This window comes from Mobula hypostoma, chromosome 25 (genome assembly GCF_963921235.1).
Source record: "Mobula hypostoma chromosome 25, sMobHyp1.1, whole genome shotgun sequence".
NCBI classification, from domain to species: Eukaryota; Metazoa; Chordata; class Chondrichthyes; order Myliobatiformes; family Myliobatidae; genus Mobula; species Mobula hypostoma.
The window spans coordinates 11,253,219-11,271,306 of record NC_086121.1 but is presented as its reverse complement, the minus strand read 5'-3'; the positions used below and the strand labels follow the sequence as shown (position 1 = coordinate 11,271,306).

At 42.9% G+C, this 18,088-nt stretch overlaps 1 protein-coding gene across 1 annotated transcript in view; it reads left to right on the top strand.

Annotated features, from left to right (window-relative positions):
* espn (espin) overlaps window positions 1–18,088 on the top strand; it is a 200,799-nt gene that overhangs the window by 126,670 nt on the left and 56,041 nt on the right. The window contains exon 10 of the mRNA XM_063032821.1: window positions 6,065–6,109. Coding sequence (XP_062888891.1) covers window positions 6,065–6,109 — 45 coding nt within the window. The remainder of the gene's footprint in view (window positions 1–6,064; window positions 6,110–18,088) is intronic.

Here is an 18,088-nt window from a genome sequence, read left to right as displayed (position 1 = left end):
ATAGAGTAATAGGGAGATACCATAGAGGAACAGGCCCACATCAGCCATCAAATATCAGACACCTATTTACACCAATTCTACAGTAATCCTTTTTTTTTTGTTATTTTTATATCAACTACAACCCATCTAAGTTCTAACAGAGTACAGACAACTTACTATGTTAAAGCCTGTGGCTGTGATGCTTGTTGTAAGTGAATATTTTACTACACCGTGCATACATGTACTGGTGCGTATGGCAATAACTCAACTTTGACTTTGAGTTACGCTGACCAATTAACCTAGAAACCGGTGAATTTTTTCGATATGGAAAGAAATCAGGCACTCAGAGGAATCACACGGAATTGCAAGTGCAATGTGCAAATTCCAGACAGGTAGCAGGATTCAATCCAGATGAGAGAAACTGCAATGAAACAACTCTATGGCTGCCTCACCCCTGCTTCAGGGACTTCCAAGGGTTACGGGAAGCAGGACACATAAATGCAAATTCATTTCAGAATTTAAAATGGAGCAGGATGTAAAATCGAGCATTAAGAAAAAACACTCCAATGGCAAAAGTTATACTTTGCAGAAGTCAAAGACAAAGGAAATCTATTGTCAAAGTACATGTATGTCACCATTTTATACCTTGACATTCATTTTCTTGCAGACATTTACAGGAAAGTAAATACAGTATAATTTATGAAAACTGTACATAAATAAAGATTGGTAAATAACTAATGTGCAAAGGAAGAGAATTTGTGCAAATTGAAAAAATAATGCCCAGAACATGAGTTGTACAGTCCTTGAAAGTGAGTCCATCGGTTGTGGAATCAGTTCAGAGTTGAGGTGAGTGAAGTTATCCACACACTGTGCCATCCAGTGTTGATAGTCATTCATGCCAGCCTCAGGACTCACTGCAGGAGGTCCCCAGCACGGTGACCTAGGCTCAGCCATCTTTGGCTCTCTCCTTAATGCTTTTCCTTCCGTGACAGAAGAGGGAATGTTTGCTGGTTGCGTAATGTCAAATTCACTTGCAACTCCACTGAAAAAGAACCAGTCCATGTCCAAATTCCATAAAACATAGCAACACCCAGACATAGAGTGCCACAGCACATAAACAGGCCCTTCGGCCCATCTAGTTCATGCTGAACTATTATTCTCCCTAATCCCGTCGACCCATACCTGGACTCTTCCATACCCCTCCCATCCATATACCTCACCAAATTTAAATGTCAAAATCAAACCCAAATCCACCACTTCTGCTGGCAGCTTGTTCCACAGCTGCACCACCCTCTCAGTGAAGAAGTTCCCCCTCATGTTCCTCTTAAATATTTTCACCTTTCACCCTTAACCCTTGACCTCTAGTTGTAATACCACCCAACTTCAGTGGAAAAAAGCCTGCTTGCACTGACCCTATCTATACCCACCATAATTCTGTATATCTCTATCAAATCTCCCCTCATTCTCCTGCACTCCAAGGAATAAAGTCCGAACCTATTCAACCTTTCCTGTAACTTGGGTCCTCAAGTCCCAACAACATCTTTGTAAATTTTAATCTGTCCTTTCAATCTTATTGATGTATTTCCTGGAGACAGGTGACCAGAACTGCACGCAATACTCCAAATTAGGCCTCGTACTGATGTTCCCCATAATTTATAATGACCAGTGTGAGCAAAAGTCCCATGACAACAACATGTACGCACTGAATGACTTCTTCAATAAAAACAGCATAAACAAACCAGTTCTAAAATCTGCACACAAATCATCACAAGCTCCACGTAGTCAGAACCGTCCACATCAGAAACCGGAAAAGGAAATGTGATTATGTACAATCGTGAAATACACTTAACATGCCAACAAGGAAGAGGGTGACAACCTTTAGTGTGCAGTTTACATTCTTTTGTGTGCTAGTAGCAAAAGATGTGTGCGTATGCACACACCTTAGAGGGAACATTGTCTCACACCAACATCTTAGCAAGTCCATCATGACATCCCAACTCCTGTACTCAATACTTTGATTTATGAAGGCCAATGTGCCAAAAGCTCTTTTTACAATCCTATCTATCAATGACACCATTCTTAAGGAATTTTGGATCCGTATTCCTGATCCCTCTGTTCTACCGTACAACCTTGTTCTCTACCGCTCACTGTGTTCATCCTACTTTGTTTTGTCCTCCCAAAGTGCAACACCTCACTCTTTCTGCATTAAAGTCTAGCTGCCATTTTTCAGTCCATTTTTCCAGCTGGTCCAGATCCAGCCACAAGCTTTGATAACTTTCCTCACTCTCCCTACAAGCTCAAGTTCAAGTTTATTGTCATCTGACTGATATAAAATCAAACCAAACAAAATTCCTCTGGGCCACAGTGCACCCACAAAACATGTATCACACACAGCACATGAAACAAAATATTACCATAAATACTGTAAGCCGATAAAATCTAATTTAAAAATGCATGTAGTGTACAGCACAGGTAAACAGTAAACAGCTCGCTGTCCAAGTGATCAGACTTCGGTGGCGGCAGGGTATTCATTAGTCTCACAGCCCAAAGGAACGAGCTGTTAGACAGTACACCCTCACCTTCGTGTTTCCACATATTTGCTGTTCCAGTTTACCACATCATCTTCGAGATCGTTGACCAGTTGATTGGCTGATAAGTGGCACATAACTTATAAATACTGTGGTCCACCTACATCAGGCCATTTACCTTGGTCTCCAGCAGCATTACCATCACCAAGTTCCCCACCATCAATATCATGCAGTCACAACAGACCAGAGACTCAACATGACCAGCCACAGAAATATTTTGCCTACGTGAAACTCAGTATCCTATAGTCAATGACCCATATCCCAACACCCCAGAGCCTTTCCACTTCCTACCAAGCTCAAGTTACAAATGTGCTGAATCCAACAGCACTAGAGAGGTTTGGTAACATCCAGGTGGAAGCAACTAACTCCATTCTTTAACACTCAGCTCTGTTAAACCCTGGTTCAACCACACTTGCAGTATTGTGTTCGGTTCTGGCCACCTCATTATAGGAAGGGTGTGGCATATCTGGGGGCGATGCTGTCTGGATGAGAGCGTATGACTTATGAGGGAGGGTTGGACAAGAGCTTTTGTCTTTGTAGCAAGGAGGAGGAGAGGTGACTTAATAGAGGTGTATAAGATGATAAGAGGCATAGATAGAGTGGATATTCAGAGACCTAGTCCTCGTGCAGAAATGGCTAATACAAGGGGGCACAATTTAAGGTAATTGAAGGAAAGTATAGGGGGGGATATCAGAAGTAAGTCTTACACAGAGAGTGGTGAGTACGTGGAATGCCCTGCCAAGGGTGGAAGTGGAGGTAGATATGTTAGGGACATTTAAGAAACTATTAGATAGGCACACGCATGAAAGAAAAATGGAGGGCTATGTGGGAGGGAAGCATTAGAATGATCTTGGAGGAGGATGAACCAGAAAAGTGTGAAGTGAATCACTATGGAAGGTTGACTTTCAAGAAAGAATAGAGGGTTAATGGCAAGATTCTTAGCAGTGTGGAGGAACAGAGGTCCATGTCCTTGGATCCCCTCCAACTTGCCACGCAAGTTGATAGGGTTGTTGAAAAGACCTATGGTGTGTTGGCCTTACTTAGCCAGGGGATTAAGAGTCATGAGGTAATGTTGCAACTCTATAAAACTCTGGACCATACTTGGAATATTGTGTTCAGTTCTGGTGGCTTCATTATAGGGAGAATGGGAAAGCTTAAGGAGGGTGCATAGGAGATCTACCAGTATGCTTCTTAGTTTAGAGAGCATGTCCTATGAGGATAAGTTGAGCAAGCTAGGGCTTTTTACTTTGCAGTTAAGCATTGACTGTAAAATGGGGCCAGTATATAGATCTGAGCTCCACCATCCTGTTTGACAGCTGCAAGACTTTGCTCAGATGTTTAGAGAACAACGTGTGTAACATAGAGAGAAGCCTGAGCTGGTGACAATTACGTATGTCTTCTACCCGTGTCCTTCTTGGCAGCTTTGGAAGAGCCTGAATATTGTCATTGATGTAGTCTGTACCCACTGTTCATTGCTGGTGGTGGGAAATAAGTTTAGGCAGCGGATGAGATGCCAACATGGAACATAGTTGTCTCCGTGGTGCAATTGGCCAGCGTGTTCAGCTGTTAACTGAAAGGCTGGAGGTTGGAGCCCACCCTGGGATGGTGAGTTGAGGTATTCTATTCAATTATGAGCACCTTGGGGGAGGGGAGTGCTGTAACTCAACTCCTGAAGACCTGGCAACATCCTAGTAAATCTTCTCTGCACTCTTTCAATCTTACTGATATCCTTCCTATAGTTAGGTGACCAGAACTGTACACAATACTCCAAAGTTGGCCTCACCAATGTCTTATACAACCTCCCCATAACATCCCAACTCCTATACTCAATACTTTGATTTATGAATGCCAGGATGCCTTCTTTACAATCCTGTCTACCTGTGACGCCATTATATCCCTTTTATAGTGATCTGTGTCATAAGTTCACTGACCTTGTTTCAAATACTACAGACGTTCAAATAAAGTTCCCTTACATTCATTGTCTTTATAGAATCTGGTAACCTTTGTGTTCTTCGCATTTGATTTTTCTGTAGTCCACTTTTTGACTTCCTTTCTGAAATTTTGCTGTTTTGAATTTTCTCATTTCTGGCAATGTACATCTGTAGTCAATGCCCATTCACACTGTATTACAGAGCATGAGTATACAATGCTCATTCACATTACATGATAGGGTAAGGCTGGTGGGACTTTCTCCAGTATAAAAATGTATTCTATATACCTAAATTCTGGAATGGTTCCAGAAGATTAGAAAATTGCAGATGTTATTCTATTCTTCAAGAAGGGAGAGAGGCAGAAGAAAGGAAATTTCAGGCCAGTTAGTCTGAACCCAGTGGTTGGAAAGATGTTGGAATTGATTGTTAAGGATGTGGTTTCGGGGTAATAGGAGGCACCTGATAAAATAGGCCATAGTCAGCATAGTTTCCCCAGGGGAAAATCTTGCCTGACAAATTTCAAACAAGAGAAAATTTGCAGATGCTGGAAATCCGAGCCACACACACAAAATGCTGGAGGAACTCAGCAAGCCAGGCAGCAACTATGGAAAAAAGTACAGTGGACGTTTCAGGTCCTGCTGAATGGCATCAGTTTCTTGTATCCCAGTGTAATTATGTCTGTTCATCTCAGCCTATCTGCAAGAGGAATGGACTGAAATTACAAAGTGGGCAAGTGCAGGACTGAAAAGCCACGGGCAGTGAAATGGGTCCATTGAGGATCTCTAGCCCATGACTACACCATAGAATCACTCCCAGAACTCAGTGACAGCAGTCGCTGAAATGCCCAAATGGCAGGGTGGAGATACATCTCTACCAAAGGAGGTGTAAGGTGCTGCTTCCCTCCACTAGTCTGCAAAGCGTAGCACCAGCTTAGCCCCCGATCCTGGTCACGTGAAGCCATGGGAGCAGGTGGTGGATGGTCGTATGAGCAAGTCCTAGTTTTGTGACCACTGACACCAGGCAGGCAATCTCTAAAGAGTGTTGATGAATGGCTGATGTCACCTGTCATGCATAGACACTACCCAGAAGAAGGCAGCAGCAGTTTTGCCAAGAACAATCATGGTCAAGACCATGATCGACCATGTCATATGACACGGCACATTATGGTGATGATAATGAAGATGGGATTTGCAAAGTAGTGGATATATTGTTTATTAGTTAAATAAAATTTTGTTTAGTCCATTCATTTCTCTGCAAAACTTTATCAATTTTGCATGTTATGTTTCTATGCCCTTGCTTTCTCTAACTGTTTATTTTTCCCTTCCTGTCATCTCTTTTTGTCTCCCGCTCTCTCTCTCTCTCCACTGTTGTGTATTTATTCCATTCCTGCTGCCTGCTCTCTCCACATTGTACTGACAAACAACACTCCCTCGTGTCATCCTTAACTGTGGATCACGGCACCTCCTGCCTCTTGCCATGTGATTTCCTATTGTGTAACGTTTCTCTCGATGATCGGTGTGCACGGAACCGGCAAATCCCTTGCCATGGCTACTCCTCCTATCTTAGACGTGTCTCACCATCCAGAAGGCAAAGGACCAAAGCTAATGAAGAGTAAGTAACTTGATCGTGGTTGTAACTCGTGTTAGTTAGTCCCCAGTAAGACAGTGAAGACAGATGAGTATACATCAGCAGAACCAAGGGAAATACTGAGCTAACACAATCCTTTCTGGCTCCTCTAGTAACAAAGGTGGGTAGAAATCCAAGTACTGTAGATATTATACTTTTGTTTTGTTTTGTGATAAAATTATTCAGAAGTGGCCAAAATTATTCTCATCAAGTTTTGTAAAGTTTCCCTCAATGGTCAATGTGCATTTATTGTTCCAACTGCCCCACTAAGTCTCTGCAGTGTAAGACCTATGCCTGCAGTCTATAAGAGACTGTTGATTGATTTTAGTGTGTTACATTGAAATATTCCAGAGTGAATATTCTGTTACATGAATTTTCAGTCCTGATGAAGAGTCTCGGCCCAAATCGCAACTGTTTATTTATTTCCGTAGATGCTGTCCGACCTGCCCAGTTTCTCCAGCATTTAGTGTGTGTGTTCACCTGGGCTTCCAATATCTCCAGAATCTCTTGTGTTTCCTCTGTGATCAGTTGTGACATGTTTGTTTTTCAAATGTAGTATAACCAAAATGTTTAAAATAGTCCAGCTTATGCATGAACGCAGTTTCCTTCGCAAAGGTTTTTTTAAAATTAAAGGATTTACCATGTCAGACAGTGCAATATTATTTGAGGGAGGAGTGAAATTATTGATAAGTTGTGAAGTTGTCCTCTGTTGAGAGATTACTAGAGAAACTTTAAATGTTTTGGAAGAACAATCCTTAGGATTTCATTAGACTTTTGGGAGTCACTTGTAAAAAGACATCAGTTATAAAGTGTTGTGAGAGACTTAGTGTTTCTCACAGTTATCTTGGTTATACCACTTCCCACCATGTCACATGTAAAAATGCTGTTCTGTCAACTGTATATGCCCCTCCACTAGAGCTGCCTGTCTTGCTGAGTTCCTGCAGCAGTTTGTGTATGTTCCAGCATCTGCAGAATCTCTTTATGTGACAGATTAGGAACTCAACAGGTCAGACAGCATCTATATGAGTCGACGTTTCGGGCCGGGACCCTTCATCAGGACTTCCTCCGGCATTTTGTGTGTGCTGCTCTAGATGTCCAGCATCTGCAGAATCTTTTGGCTTTACACAGATTGTGGTTAGAGCTCAGAATAGTTATTAAAAGAAAAAGAGATTAGTTTTATTTGTCGAAACATCAAAACATGAAAACCTACAGTGAAATGTGGCATCTGTGTCAAATAAAATCAACACGGGCTATATTGGCAGCAGTCTGCAAGTGTAGCTACATTTCCAGTGCCAACATAGTATGCCTACAATTTACTAAAACGAACCCTAACTGTATGTCTTTGGAATGTGAGAGGAAACTGTAACACCCAGAGAAACCCTGGAGTTATGGGGAGAATGTACAAACTCCTTACAGACTGCAGTGGGGATCAAACCCCAATCTCTGATTGCTGCTTCTATAAAGTGATTGGAGACGTAACGTAAAGATTTTTACTTGTCATGTACGTGAAGGATGTAAGAAATAAAGTCAATTCAATTCAATTCAATACATGAGAGGCTGTAGCAGAAAAGATTGCATTTTCCTAAGGAAAAGTGAACGAGTAGTTATTAATGTTCACAAAATTCTAGGTCAAGGAAAGAACACAAGGCAATAGGCTTGGATTTGGATGACTCTGGCAGAGTGTCAGACTAGGATAAAAAAAACTCCTTCTATAAATGATTGTGGTTTATAGACAATAGACAATAGGTGCAGGAGTAGGCCACTCAGCCCTTCGAACTAGCACCGCCATTCACTGTGATCATGGCTGATCATCCACAATCAGTATCCAATTCCTGCCTTATCCCCATAACCTTTGACTCCGCTATCTTTAAGAGCTCCATCCATCTCTTTCTTGAAAGACTTGGCCTCCACTGCCTTCTGGGGCAGAGCATTCCACATATCCACCACTCTCTGGGTGAAAAAGTTTTTCCTCAACTCCGTTCTAAATGGCCTACCCCTTATTCTTAAACTGTGGCCTCTGGTTCTGGACTCACCCATCAGAGGGAACATGCTTCCTGCCTCCAGCGTGTTCAATCCTTTAATAATCTTATATGTTTCAATCAGATCCCCTCTCATCCCCTCTCTGCTCAATACCAAATTAACAGAATTTTCATAAATGCATTTATAATGACACTTCCCATGTGTCCCATTACTGGACATTTTTGCAGATAAAAGTTGCCCAGTGTAAACTGTCCAACTTAAAAACTAGAAAGAGCAATGCCAATAACAAGGGCTGATGAGTTTCCCAGGAGGGGTATGTTGATGCACCGATGCTGTTTGAAAGAGAGGTTGTTTGTTTGAAGTAAATTTACACAATGTTTCCCATACAATACATGGTGCTGAAGTTCTACTGCTGCTTGATCTCCCCATCCAGATGCACAATGTAACTTCAGGCAGCATGTTATTTTAGCCTGGGGCGTTTGGAGTTCTGAGTTTAATCCTGGCACTGTCTGTAACGAGTTTGTACATTTTTGTCATGAACTACATGGGTTTCAACCTGGTGTTCTGATTCACACCCACAGTCCAAAGATATACCAGTTAGTAGATTAATTGGTCATAGTAAATTTCTGTGATTTGGCTAGGGTTAAATAGGTGGGGTGCTGGGAAGTGTGGCTCATTGGGCTGGAAGGGTCTGTTCTGTGCTGTATCTCTAAGTAAATACGTAAATAAGCATAGCCTAACACATTTGACGTTGGTTCAGCACTGGCACAGGGTAAGTGTAGGTGGGCAGGTGCACATAGGACCTACCTGGATCAGAATTTATTTTAAAACATGATTGCCACAGTGCTAATATCATTCATTTTAAATTCAATCACAAGTTGAGTGCAATTGGTCAATAATTCTGGTCCTTGGACAATAACTCTGGAAATCCCCATTCAAATCTCTCCACCTATCAAGGATTCAAAGATTCAAAGTACATTTATTGTCAAAATATGCATTCAGTATACAACTGTGAGATTCATTTTTCTGCATTCAGCCACGAAACAAAGGAACAGCATGGAACCCATTCAAAGATAACAACAAAAACTCAATAGGCAAAAAAAAAAAGAAGAAATCACACAAATGGCTAAGAACGAGTAAATAACAAACAGAATATAAAACATCAAACCACAGAGTCCTTGAAACAGTCTAGGAACGTTCAGTGCAGTTCAGTTCAGTTCAGTTTAGCACTGCTTCGGCCCTGATCAAAATTGCGCAAAATAGCAATGATAAAAGGAGTACGGTAACCAGAACCCTGAAAGAAATATAAGATGATCTGAAAAGTCCTCTAAAAATGTGTCCAATCCACAAACCGCGCTGATCAAGACCCAAAGCTCCTGCACCTTCCTCTTAAGACTTTCCTGAAGCCTACTTTTTCATAAAAACTTTTGGTCACCTCTCCTAATCACATTTTAAATGTTTTTAACATCATAATTTATTTAATAACTTCCTGGCATATATTTTGGGATATTTTCCAAAGTTCAAAGACCAAAGTTAATTTAGTATCAAATCACAAAGTATGTCACCATATACTAGCCATATATTCATTTTCTTGCACTCATTCACAGTAGAACAAGGAAATACCATAGAATCTATGAAAAATGATAAGCAACCAATGTGCAAAAGAAGACAAATTGTACAAATATTAAAAACACAAATATGAATAATCATAAATCAATAATACCAAGCACAGGAGTTGTATAATCCTTGAAATTGAGCCCATAAGTTGTAGATCAGTTCAGAGTTGAGATGAGTGAAGTTATCCACACTGATTCACAAGGCTGATGGTTGAAGGGTAATAACTGTTCCTGATGCTGGTGGTGTGGGATCTAAGGCTCCTGTGCCTCCTTCCCCATGGTAGCAGTGAGAAGAGCGTACGGCCTAGATGGTGGGTGTCCTTGATGATGGATGCTTCTTTCTTGTAGCAGCGATCCGTGTGGCTGTGCTCAATGGTGGGGAGGAATGGGCTGTGTCCACCGCCTATTGTAGGCTTTCTATTCTTCAGCGTTAGTGCTTCCACATCAAGATATGTTACTGGCACTAATGGTATTACATAGCTGCATGACATTGTTATTCATGGCCTTGCTGTCTCCTACACTTTGGCTTGAATGCAGATCACAACAGGAGAGCAGCCATTTTCATCGACCAACAGAAAAGTGGCCATCCTGCTATGTGCAGACACTGACCACATTTTGATTCTCAATATGTCCTCTTTCCTCTGTGACAAACTTCCCCTCTTTGCTCGGGACCTGATGAAGGGTCTCGACCCAAAACATTGACTGTTTACTCCCCTGCATCGATGCTGCCTGACTTGCTAAGTTCCTCCAGCATTTTGTGTATCTGAAGAATCTCTACTGTTACTGTTGAGCTATTTATTTATTTATTTATTTATTGAGACAACATGAAATGCGTCCTTTCAGCCCTTCAGACTGCGCTGCCTGCAATCCTCAATTTCTGAGATTCTGAGGCCCCCGTCATCGGAGTTGATCACAGATATTGCGACCTGTCTGCCTAGGTCTGCAAGCCTGGACAGTACCACAATGTGCTGGCAGAGAACCTCACCTGGTCCCTCAACACCAGCTCCATAGCCAAGAAAGCCCAGCAGTGTCTCTACTTTCCGCGAAGGCTGAGAAAAGTCCATCTCCCACCCCACCATCCTCACCACATTCTACAGAGGATGTATCGAGAGCATCCTGAGCAGCTGCATCACTGCCTGGTTCGGGAATTGCACCGTCTCGGATCGCAAGACCCTGCAGCAGATAGTGAGGTCAGCTGACAAGATCACCGGGGTCTCTCTTCCCACTATTACAGATATCTACACCACATGCTGCATCCGCAAAGCAAACAGCATTGTGAAGGACCCCACGCACCCCTCACACAAACTCTTCTCCCTCCTGCCATCTGGCAAAAGGTACCGAAGCATTCGGGCTCTCATGACCAGACTATGTAACAGTTTCTTCCCCCAGGCCATCAGACTCCTCAATACTCAAAGTCCAGACTGACATCTACATCATTTATTATTATATTGTAATTTGTCCTCTACTGTGCCTATTGTCTTGTTTATTAATTATTCTACTGCCCTGCACTGTTCTGTGCACTTTATGTAGTCCTGCATGTGGGCACGTGGCCAAGTGGTTAAGGCATTCAACTAGCGATCTGAAGGTCATGAGTTCGAGCCTCAGCCGAGGCAGCGTGTTGTGTCCTTGAGCAAGGCACTTAACCACACATTGCTCTGCAACGACACCGGTGCCAAGCTGTATGGGTCCTAATGCCCCTCCCTCGGACAACATCGGTGTCGTGGAGAGGGGAGACTTGCAGCATGGGCAACTGCTGGTCTTCCATACAACCTTGCCCAGGCCTGCGCCCTGGAGAGCGAAGACTTTCCAGGCACAGATCCATGGTCTCGCAAGACTAATGGCTGCCTTTACTATGTAGTCCTGTGCAGGTTTGTAGTCTAGTGCAGTTTTTATGTTTGTTTACGAGTCTAGTGTAGCCTTATGTTGTCTCACATAGTCTAATGTAGTTTTGTGTTGTTTCATATAGCACCAGGATCCTGGAGGAACGTTGTTTCTTTTTTACTGTGTACTGTACCAGCAGCTTATGGTCAAAATGACAATAAACTTGACTTGACGACTTGAAGAACTCAATGGGTCAAGGAGGATCTGTGGAAGGAAAAGAACTGTTAATGTTTCAGCTCAAAACCCTACATCAGGACTCTTGATTAAGTTTGATGCATCTTGAGCAGTTTTGGGCCCCATATCTGAGGAAGGATGTGCTGGCATTGGAGAGGATCACGAGAATGATCCCAGGAATGAAAGGTTTATGGTAGAGGAACTTCTGATATCTCTGGCCCTGTACTCATTGGGATTTGGAAGAATGAGGGGGGAATTTCATTGAAACCTGCCTAGCATTGAAAAGCGTGGGCACAGAAAGGACATAAACAATACTGGGGAGTCTAGGACCAAAGGGCACAGACTTGGAATAGAAAGAAGTCCCTCTAGAACAGAGATTTAAAAGGAATTCCTTTAGTAGTGAATCTGTGGAATTCATTGACACAGATGGCTGTGGAGGCCAAGCCATTAGGTACATTTAAAACGGAGGTTGATAGGTACTTACATAGTAAGGATGTCAAAGGTTTTGGGGAGAAGGCTGGAAAACGGGGTTGAGAGGGAAAATAAATCAGCCCTGGTGGAATGACTGAGCAGACTCAATGGGCTGAATTGCCTAATTCTTCTCCCATGTCTTGTGGTCTTAACTTTGATGCTCTTTCTGCTGGTGCTATCTGAGTGTTCCCAGCATTATTTTTGTGTTAACTTTACAAGTAACGGTGGGACAGAGGCTGTTGCTTGCAGTGTTTGGATGAGTAAATAATCGATGAGCTCTATTCTGTACAACTAAAGCAACTTCTTGTCAAATTAAGTCAGGTACCAGGTTGCTTTGAATATCCTAGTTGAAAGTGGTTAAGGAATGAATTATTTAGTTGTGTACTAACAGCAGGTTTATAGAAGTGTGAGGGTTGAAACAGCAGTGGAATAAATGAACTGTATTTTTGTGTGCATAGCAGCTTAACAAACACTCAGTGGCAACTTTATTAGGGACCTTCTGTACCTAATAAACTGGCCATTGAATCTATGGTCATGGTCTTTTGCTGCTGTTGCCCATCTACTTCAAGGTTTGACGTGTTGTGCTTTCGGATACGCTCTTCTGCACACCACTGTTGTAACGTGTGGTTATTTGAGTTACTGTCGCCTTCCTGTCAGCTTGAACCTGTCTGGCCATTCTCCTCTGACTTCTCTCATTAACAAGGTGTTTCTGCCCACAGAACTGCCACTCACTAGATTTTTTTTTGGTTCTTTGCACAATTCTCTGTAAACTCTAGAGAATTGTCTACTAAAATCCCAGGAGATCAGTAGCTTCTGAGAAACAACCCTGTCTGGCATCAACAATCGTTCCACAATCAAAGTCACTCAGATCACATTTCTTCCCCATTCTGATGTTTGATCTGAACCTCTTGACCATGTCTGCATGCTCTTATGTATTGAGTTTCTGCCACATGATTGGCTGATTAGATATCTGCATTAACAAGCAGGTGTACAGGTGTACCTAAAAAAGTGGCCATGGAAGGTATATCTCCCAGCACGGAAATGACTAATGGAAGGAGGCATGATTTTAATATGATTGGAGGAAAGTATGGGGGGGGATGTCAGAGGTAGGTGTTTTTTACACAGAGAGTGGAGAGTGTGCAGAAAGTGCTGCCAGCAGTAGTGGTAGAGGCAGACGTATTAGGGACTTTTAAGAGACTTTTAGATAGGTACATGGATAGGCAAATGGAGGGCTATGTGAGAGGGAAGGGTTAGATTGGTTAATGAGTAGGTTAAAAGGTTCTGGGTGCACTGTTCTATGTTCCATTCCTCAAATTTGTTGCAGGTTAAAACCAGCATTTGTAAAACATCCTTCACAATTTCAGGCTTTTTTTTTTGTTTGCATTCAAGTGGAGTCACCATTCTAAGGTGGGTGCAGTATCCACATTGCACACTGTCACAATTTGTAAAATTGTTCCATTTAGATCGGTTATGCACAGCAAACTACAAGGTGATCAGCAAGAGGCCCTTCATCACAACACGTTTACCCAGGGATATGAATACTGCCCCTGAACAAAGGCTGGCACCTTGCTCAGCTGTGGGAGTTGGCAGGTGAGATACACTGTCAGCTAAGCCACTCCCTTTGGTCAAACACATACTGTATTGTTTTATTCAAACAAGCTGCTGAAAGAAATCCGTGGGTCAGACAGCATCCAGTGAGGGAAAGGGATGGTCAACATTTCAGGTCAAGACACTACATCAGTCAATGACCAACTCTCTGCCTCCACACATCCTGCCTGACCTGCTGAGTTCCTCCAACAATTTGAGATTGATGATGTCTTCTTGTATGGTGGTGAAACAGTTGCAAGTAGATGACTGAGATTGGAGGACAACTCAACCCAACCATCAACCACTTGAACAACACATTTTCTGAGTTATTTCCATTCCAGATCCTGTGTCTCTTGACTGATCTATTGAAGGACTGTCTTGTAAAGATACTGCCCAGAAGAAGGCAATAGCAAACCACTTTCATAGAAAAATTTGCCAAGAGCAATCATGGTCATGGAAAGAGCATGATCGGCACGTCACACAACATGACTCATAATGAAACTCTCACATACCCTGTAACCTATTTTCCCACCATCCCCATCCATTCCCATCAACTGCCTTCAGATTCTACCTACACACGTTAGGGATATGTACGGTATTGGTTTGTTATTGTCACATGTACCAAGATACAGTGAAAAGCATGTCTGTCTGAAAAACAATAACAATGCATAATAAAGTTCAATGCAGGTAATCGCTGAAGTGCAAGAACATAATGAGTCAGTCTGAGAGGCCAAGAATCCATATTATTGTACAAGAGGTTTGTTCAGGAGTCTGATAACAAAGGGATGAAATGTGTACCTGAACCTGGTGGTACGAGCATTGCAGCTTTTGTATCTTTGGCTCAGTGGAGCGAGGAGAAGAGGGAATGTCTGTGGTAGGGAGGGTCTTTGATTTTGCTGGCTACTTTACTGAGTCAGCAAGAACCATAGACAGAATCCATAGAGGTGGAGCTGGTTGCTATGATGTGTAGAGCTGTATCCACAACACTCTGCCATTTCCTGCGGAGCAGTTGCCATGCCAAGCCATTATGTACCCAGACAGAGTGCTTCCTAAGTTGCATCGCTATAAATCGGTTAAGTGTTGGCAGAGATGTCCTCGCATGCGAAGTCAGCTCTGGCAGACTGGGCGGATGAGATCTATGGTCAGATCCAACGGCCAGGAAGGCGGTTCTGCAGCGCTCCGTGGAGAGTGAAGGGCATGACAAGGCATGGAAGACATCATGGTCGTCCACTGCAACCAAGGGTGATGCTTGTTCATACTACTAGACCCGGACCTCTAGGGTCAAGAGAGTGGAACTGCTCCAATATAACGGCTGTTACACTTTAAAAACTGTCCCACCCAGGTCTCCTATCGTCATCGGGCATGACAGACAACCACCATACTTACCTGAGCATTGGTGAGTTTTCTTGGCTGTCACATCTATGTGGCTGAATCAGGACAATCTATGGGTGACGCTCGCACCCATGAGCCTGTCAGTCTACAAATCTCTGGGATGTGGGAGGAGTCCTGCGGGGTCACATGTCACACCACTGTTCTGCCCTGGAGGGTCACAGTCCAAGTCAAAGTTCAAAGTCAAATGCCCAAGTACCTGTGTGCGCAGATGCAAAGAAAAACATAGTTGCAGCAGTATCTCCGGCACTTAGCATTAGAGACATAACATTTACAAGAAAAACATAAATAAAACATAAATTATGCAAGAAAACACAATTAGAGCTGAAGATACAAAGTCCATTGTAATGCAAGTGGTTATAGAGTTGCCATCCTGAGGTTGCGATTAGGGTTGTGCAGATTGGTTCAAAATCTGATGGCTAAAGGGAAATAACCGTGCTTGAACCTGGTGGCATTGGACTTTGGGCTTCTGTACCTTTATTTCAGTGGCAGCTGCAAAAAGTTGGTGTGGCCCAGACTGGTTCTTTGATGGATAGATGTTGCTTCTTGAGGCTGTCCCTCATGAAGATATAATCTACTGGTGGGGACGGATATGTTTTGTGTTACATTTCACTGTGTCCACTACTCTGCTGCTCCTTATGTTAAGACAACAAGACATGGGAGCAGAGTTAGGCCATTCAGCCCATCGAGTTTGCTCTGCCGCTCCATCGTGGCTGATTTATTATCGCTCTCAACTCCATTCTCCTGCCTTCTCCCCAGAGCCTTTGACACCGTGAGTAATCAAGAACCTTTCAACCTCCACTTTAAATATAGCCAATCACATGGCCACCACAGCTGTCTGTGCCAATGAATTCCACAGATTCACCACCCTCTGGCTGAAGAAATTCCTCCTCCTCTCTGTTGTAAAGGGATGTCCCTCTATTCTGGATACACCTTTGGACGCATCTATCTCTAAGCTAAGGTTGCATACTTTATACAGCAGCTTAGCTTCACCACAAGCTGGCAGCCATTCAGTGCCTGTTTCAATCACTGTTGGTTCTAAATAGATTGGATTACCTGGTAGAGAAGCACCAATGCCCTTGGACAAAAAGCTTACAAAAGGGAGTGGATACCGCCCAGTCCATCACAGGTAATACCCTCCCCATCAATGAGCACACTTACGTAGAGTGTAAGTGAGTTGTCGCAGGAAAGCAGCATGCATCATGGAGGATCCCAAACACCCAGGCCATGCTCTCTTCTCGCTGCTGCCATCTGAAAGAAGGTACAAGAGCCTCAGGATCCACCCCAGCAGGTCCAGGGAGTTACTACCCCTCAACCATCATACTCCTGAAATAAAGGGGATAACTTCACTCAACTTCACTCTCCCCATCACTGAACTGTTCCCACAATGAGTGGACCCACTCTCAAGGACTCTTCATCTCATGTTCTCGATATTTATTGTTTATTTTTTATTATTATTATTATTTCATTTTGTACTGCAGTTTGTTGGCTTTGGCACACTGGTTATTGTCCATCCTGTTGGGGGCGGTTTTTCATTGATTCTTTTGTGTTTCTTTGTATTTACTGTGTATGCCCGCAAGAAAATGAATCTTAAGGTTGTTCGCTGCCCAATGAAGCGGTGGAGGCTACCTCAGTAAATATATTTCAGACAAGGTTGGATAGATTTTTGCATAGAGGGGAATTAAGGGTTATGGAGAAAAGACGGGTAGGTGGAGATGAGTCCATGGCCAGATCAGCCATGATCTTTATTGAATGGTGGGGCAGGCTCAACGGGCCAGGTGGCCTTCTCCTGCTCCTGTTTCTTATATGTAGTTTGTGTGACATATATGTGACACATAAAACTTTGAAATTTAGTGACAGGTTTTGTAAAAGTGCCGGAGGAACCCAGCGGGTCAGGCAGCATCTATGAAGAGGAGTAAATAGTTGACGTTTCGGGCTGAGAGCCTTCATCAGGACTTTCAAATGTCGATGGTTTATTCCTCTCCATAGACGCTGCCTGACCTGCTGGGTTCCTCCAGCATTTTATATACAGTATAACCATATAACCATATAATAATTACAGCACAGAAACAGGCCATCTTGGCCCTTCTAGTCCATGCCGAGCTCTTACCCTATCCTAGTCCCACCGACCTGCACTCAGCCCATAACCCTCCATTCCTTTCCTGTCCATATATCTATCCAATTTAACTTTAAACGACAACATAGAACCTGCCTCAACCACTTCTGCTGGAAGCTCGTTCCACACAGCTACCACTCTCTGAATAAAAAAGTTCCCCCTCATGTTACCCCTAAACTTTTGTCCTCTAATTCTCAACCCATGTCCTCTTGTTTGAATCTTCCCCACTCTCAATGGAAAAAGTCTAACCACGTCAACTCTGTCAATCCTCTCATAATTTTAAACACCTCTATCAAGTCCCCCCTCAACCTTCTGTGCTCCAAAGAATAAAGACCTAACTTGTTCAACCTTTCTCTGTAGCTTAGGAGATGAAACCCAGGCAACATTTTAGTAAACCTCCTCTGTACTCTCTCAATTTTATTGACATCTTTCCTATAATTCGGTGACCAGAACTGTACACAATACTCCAAGTTTGGCCTTACCAACGCCTTATACAAATTCAACATTACATCCAAACTCCTATACTCAATGCTCTGATTAATAAAGGCCAGCAAACCAAAAGCTTTCTTCACCACCCTATCCACATGAGATTCCATCTTCAGGGAACTATGAACCCTTATTTCTAGATTCCTCTGTTCTACTGCATTCTTCAATGCCCTACCATTTACCATGTATGTCCTATTTTGATTAGTTCTACCAAAATGTAGCACCTCACATTTTTCAGCATTAAACTCCATCTGCCATCTTTCA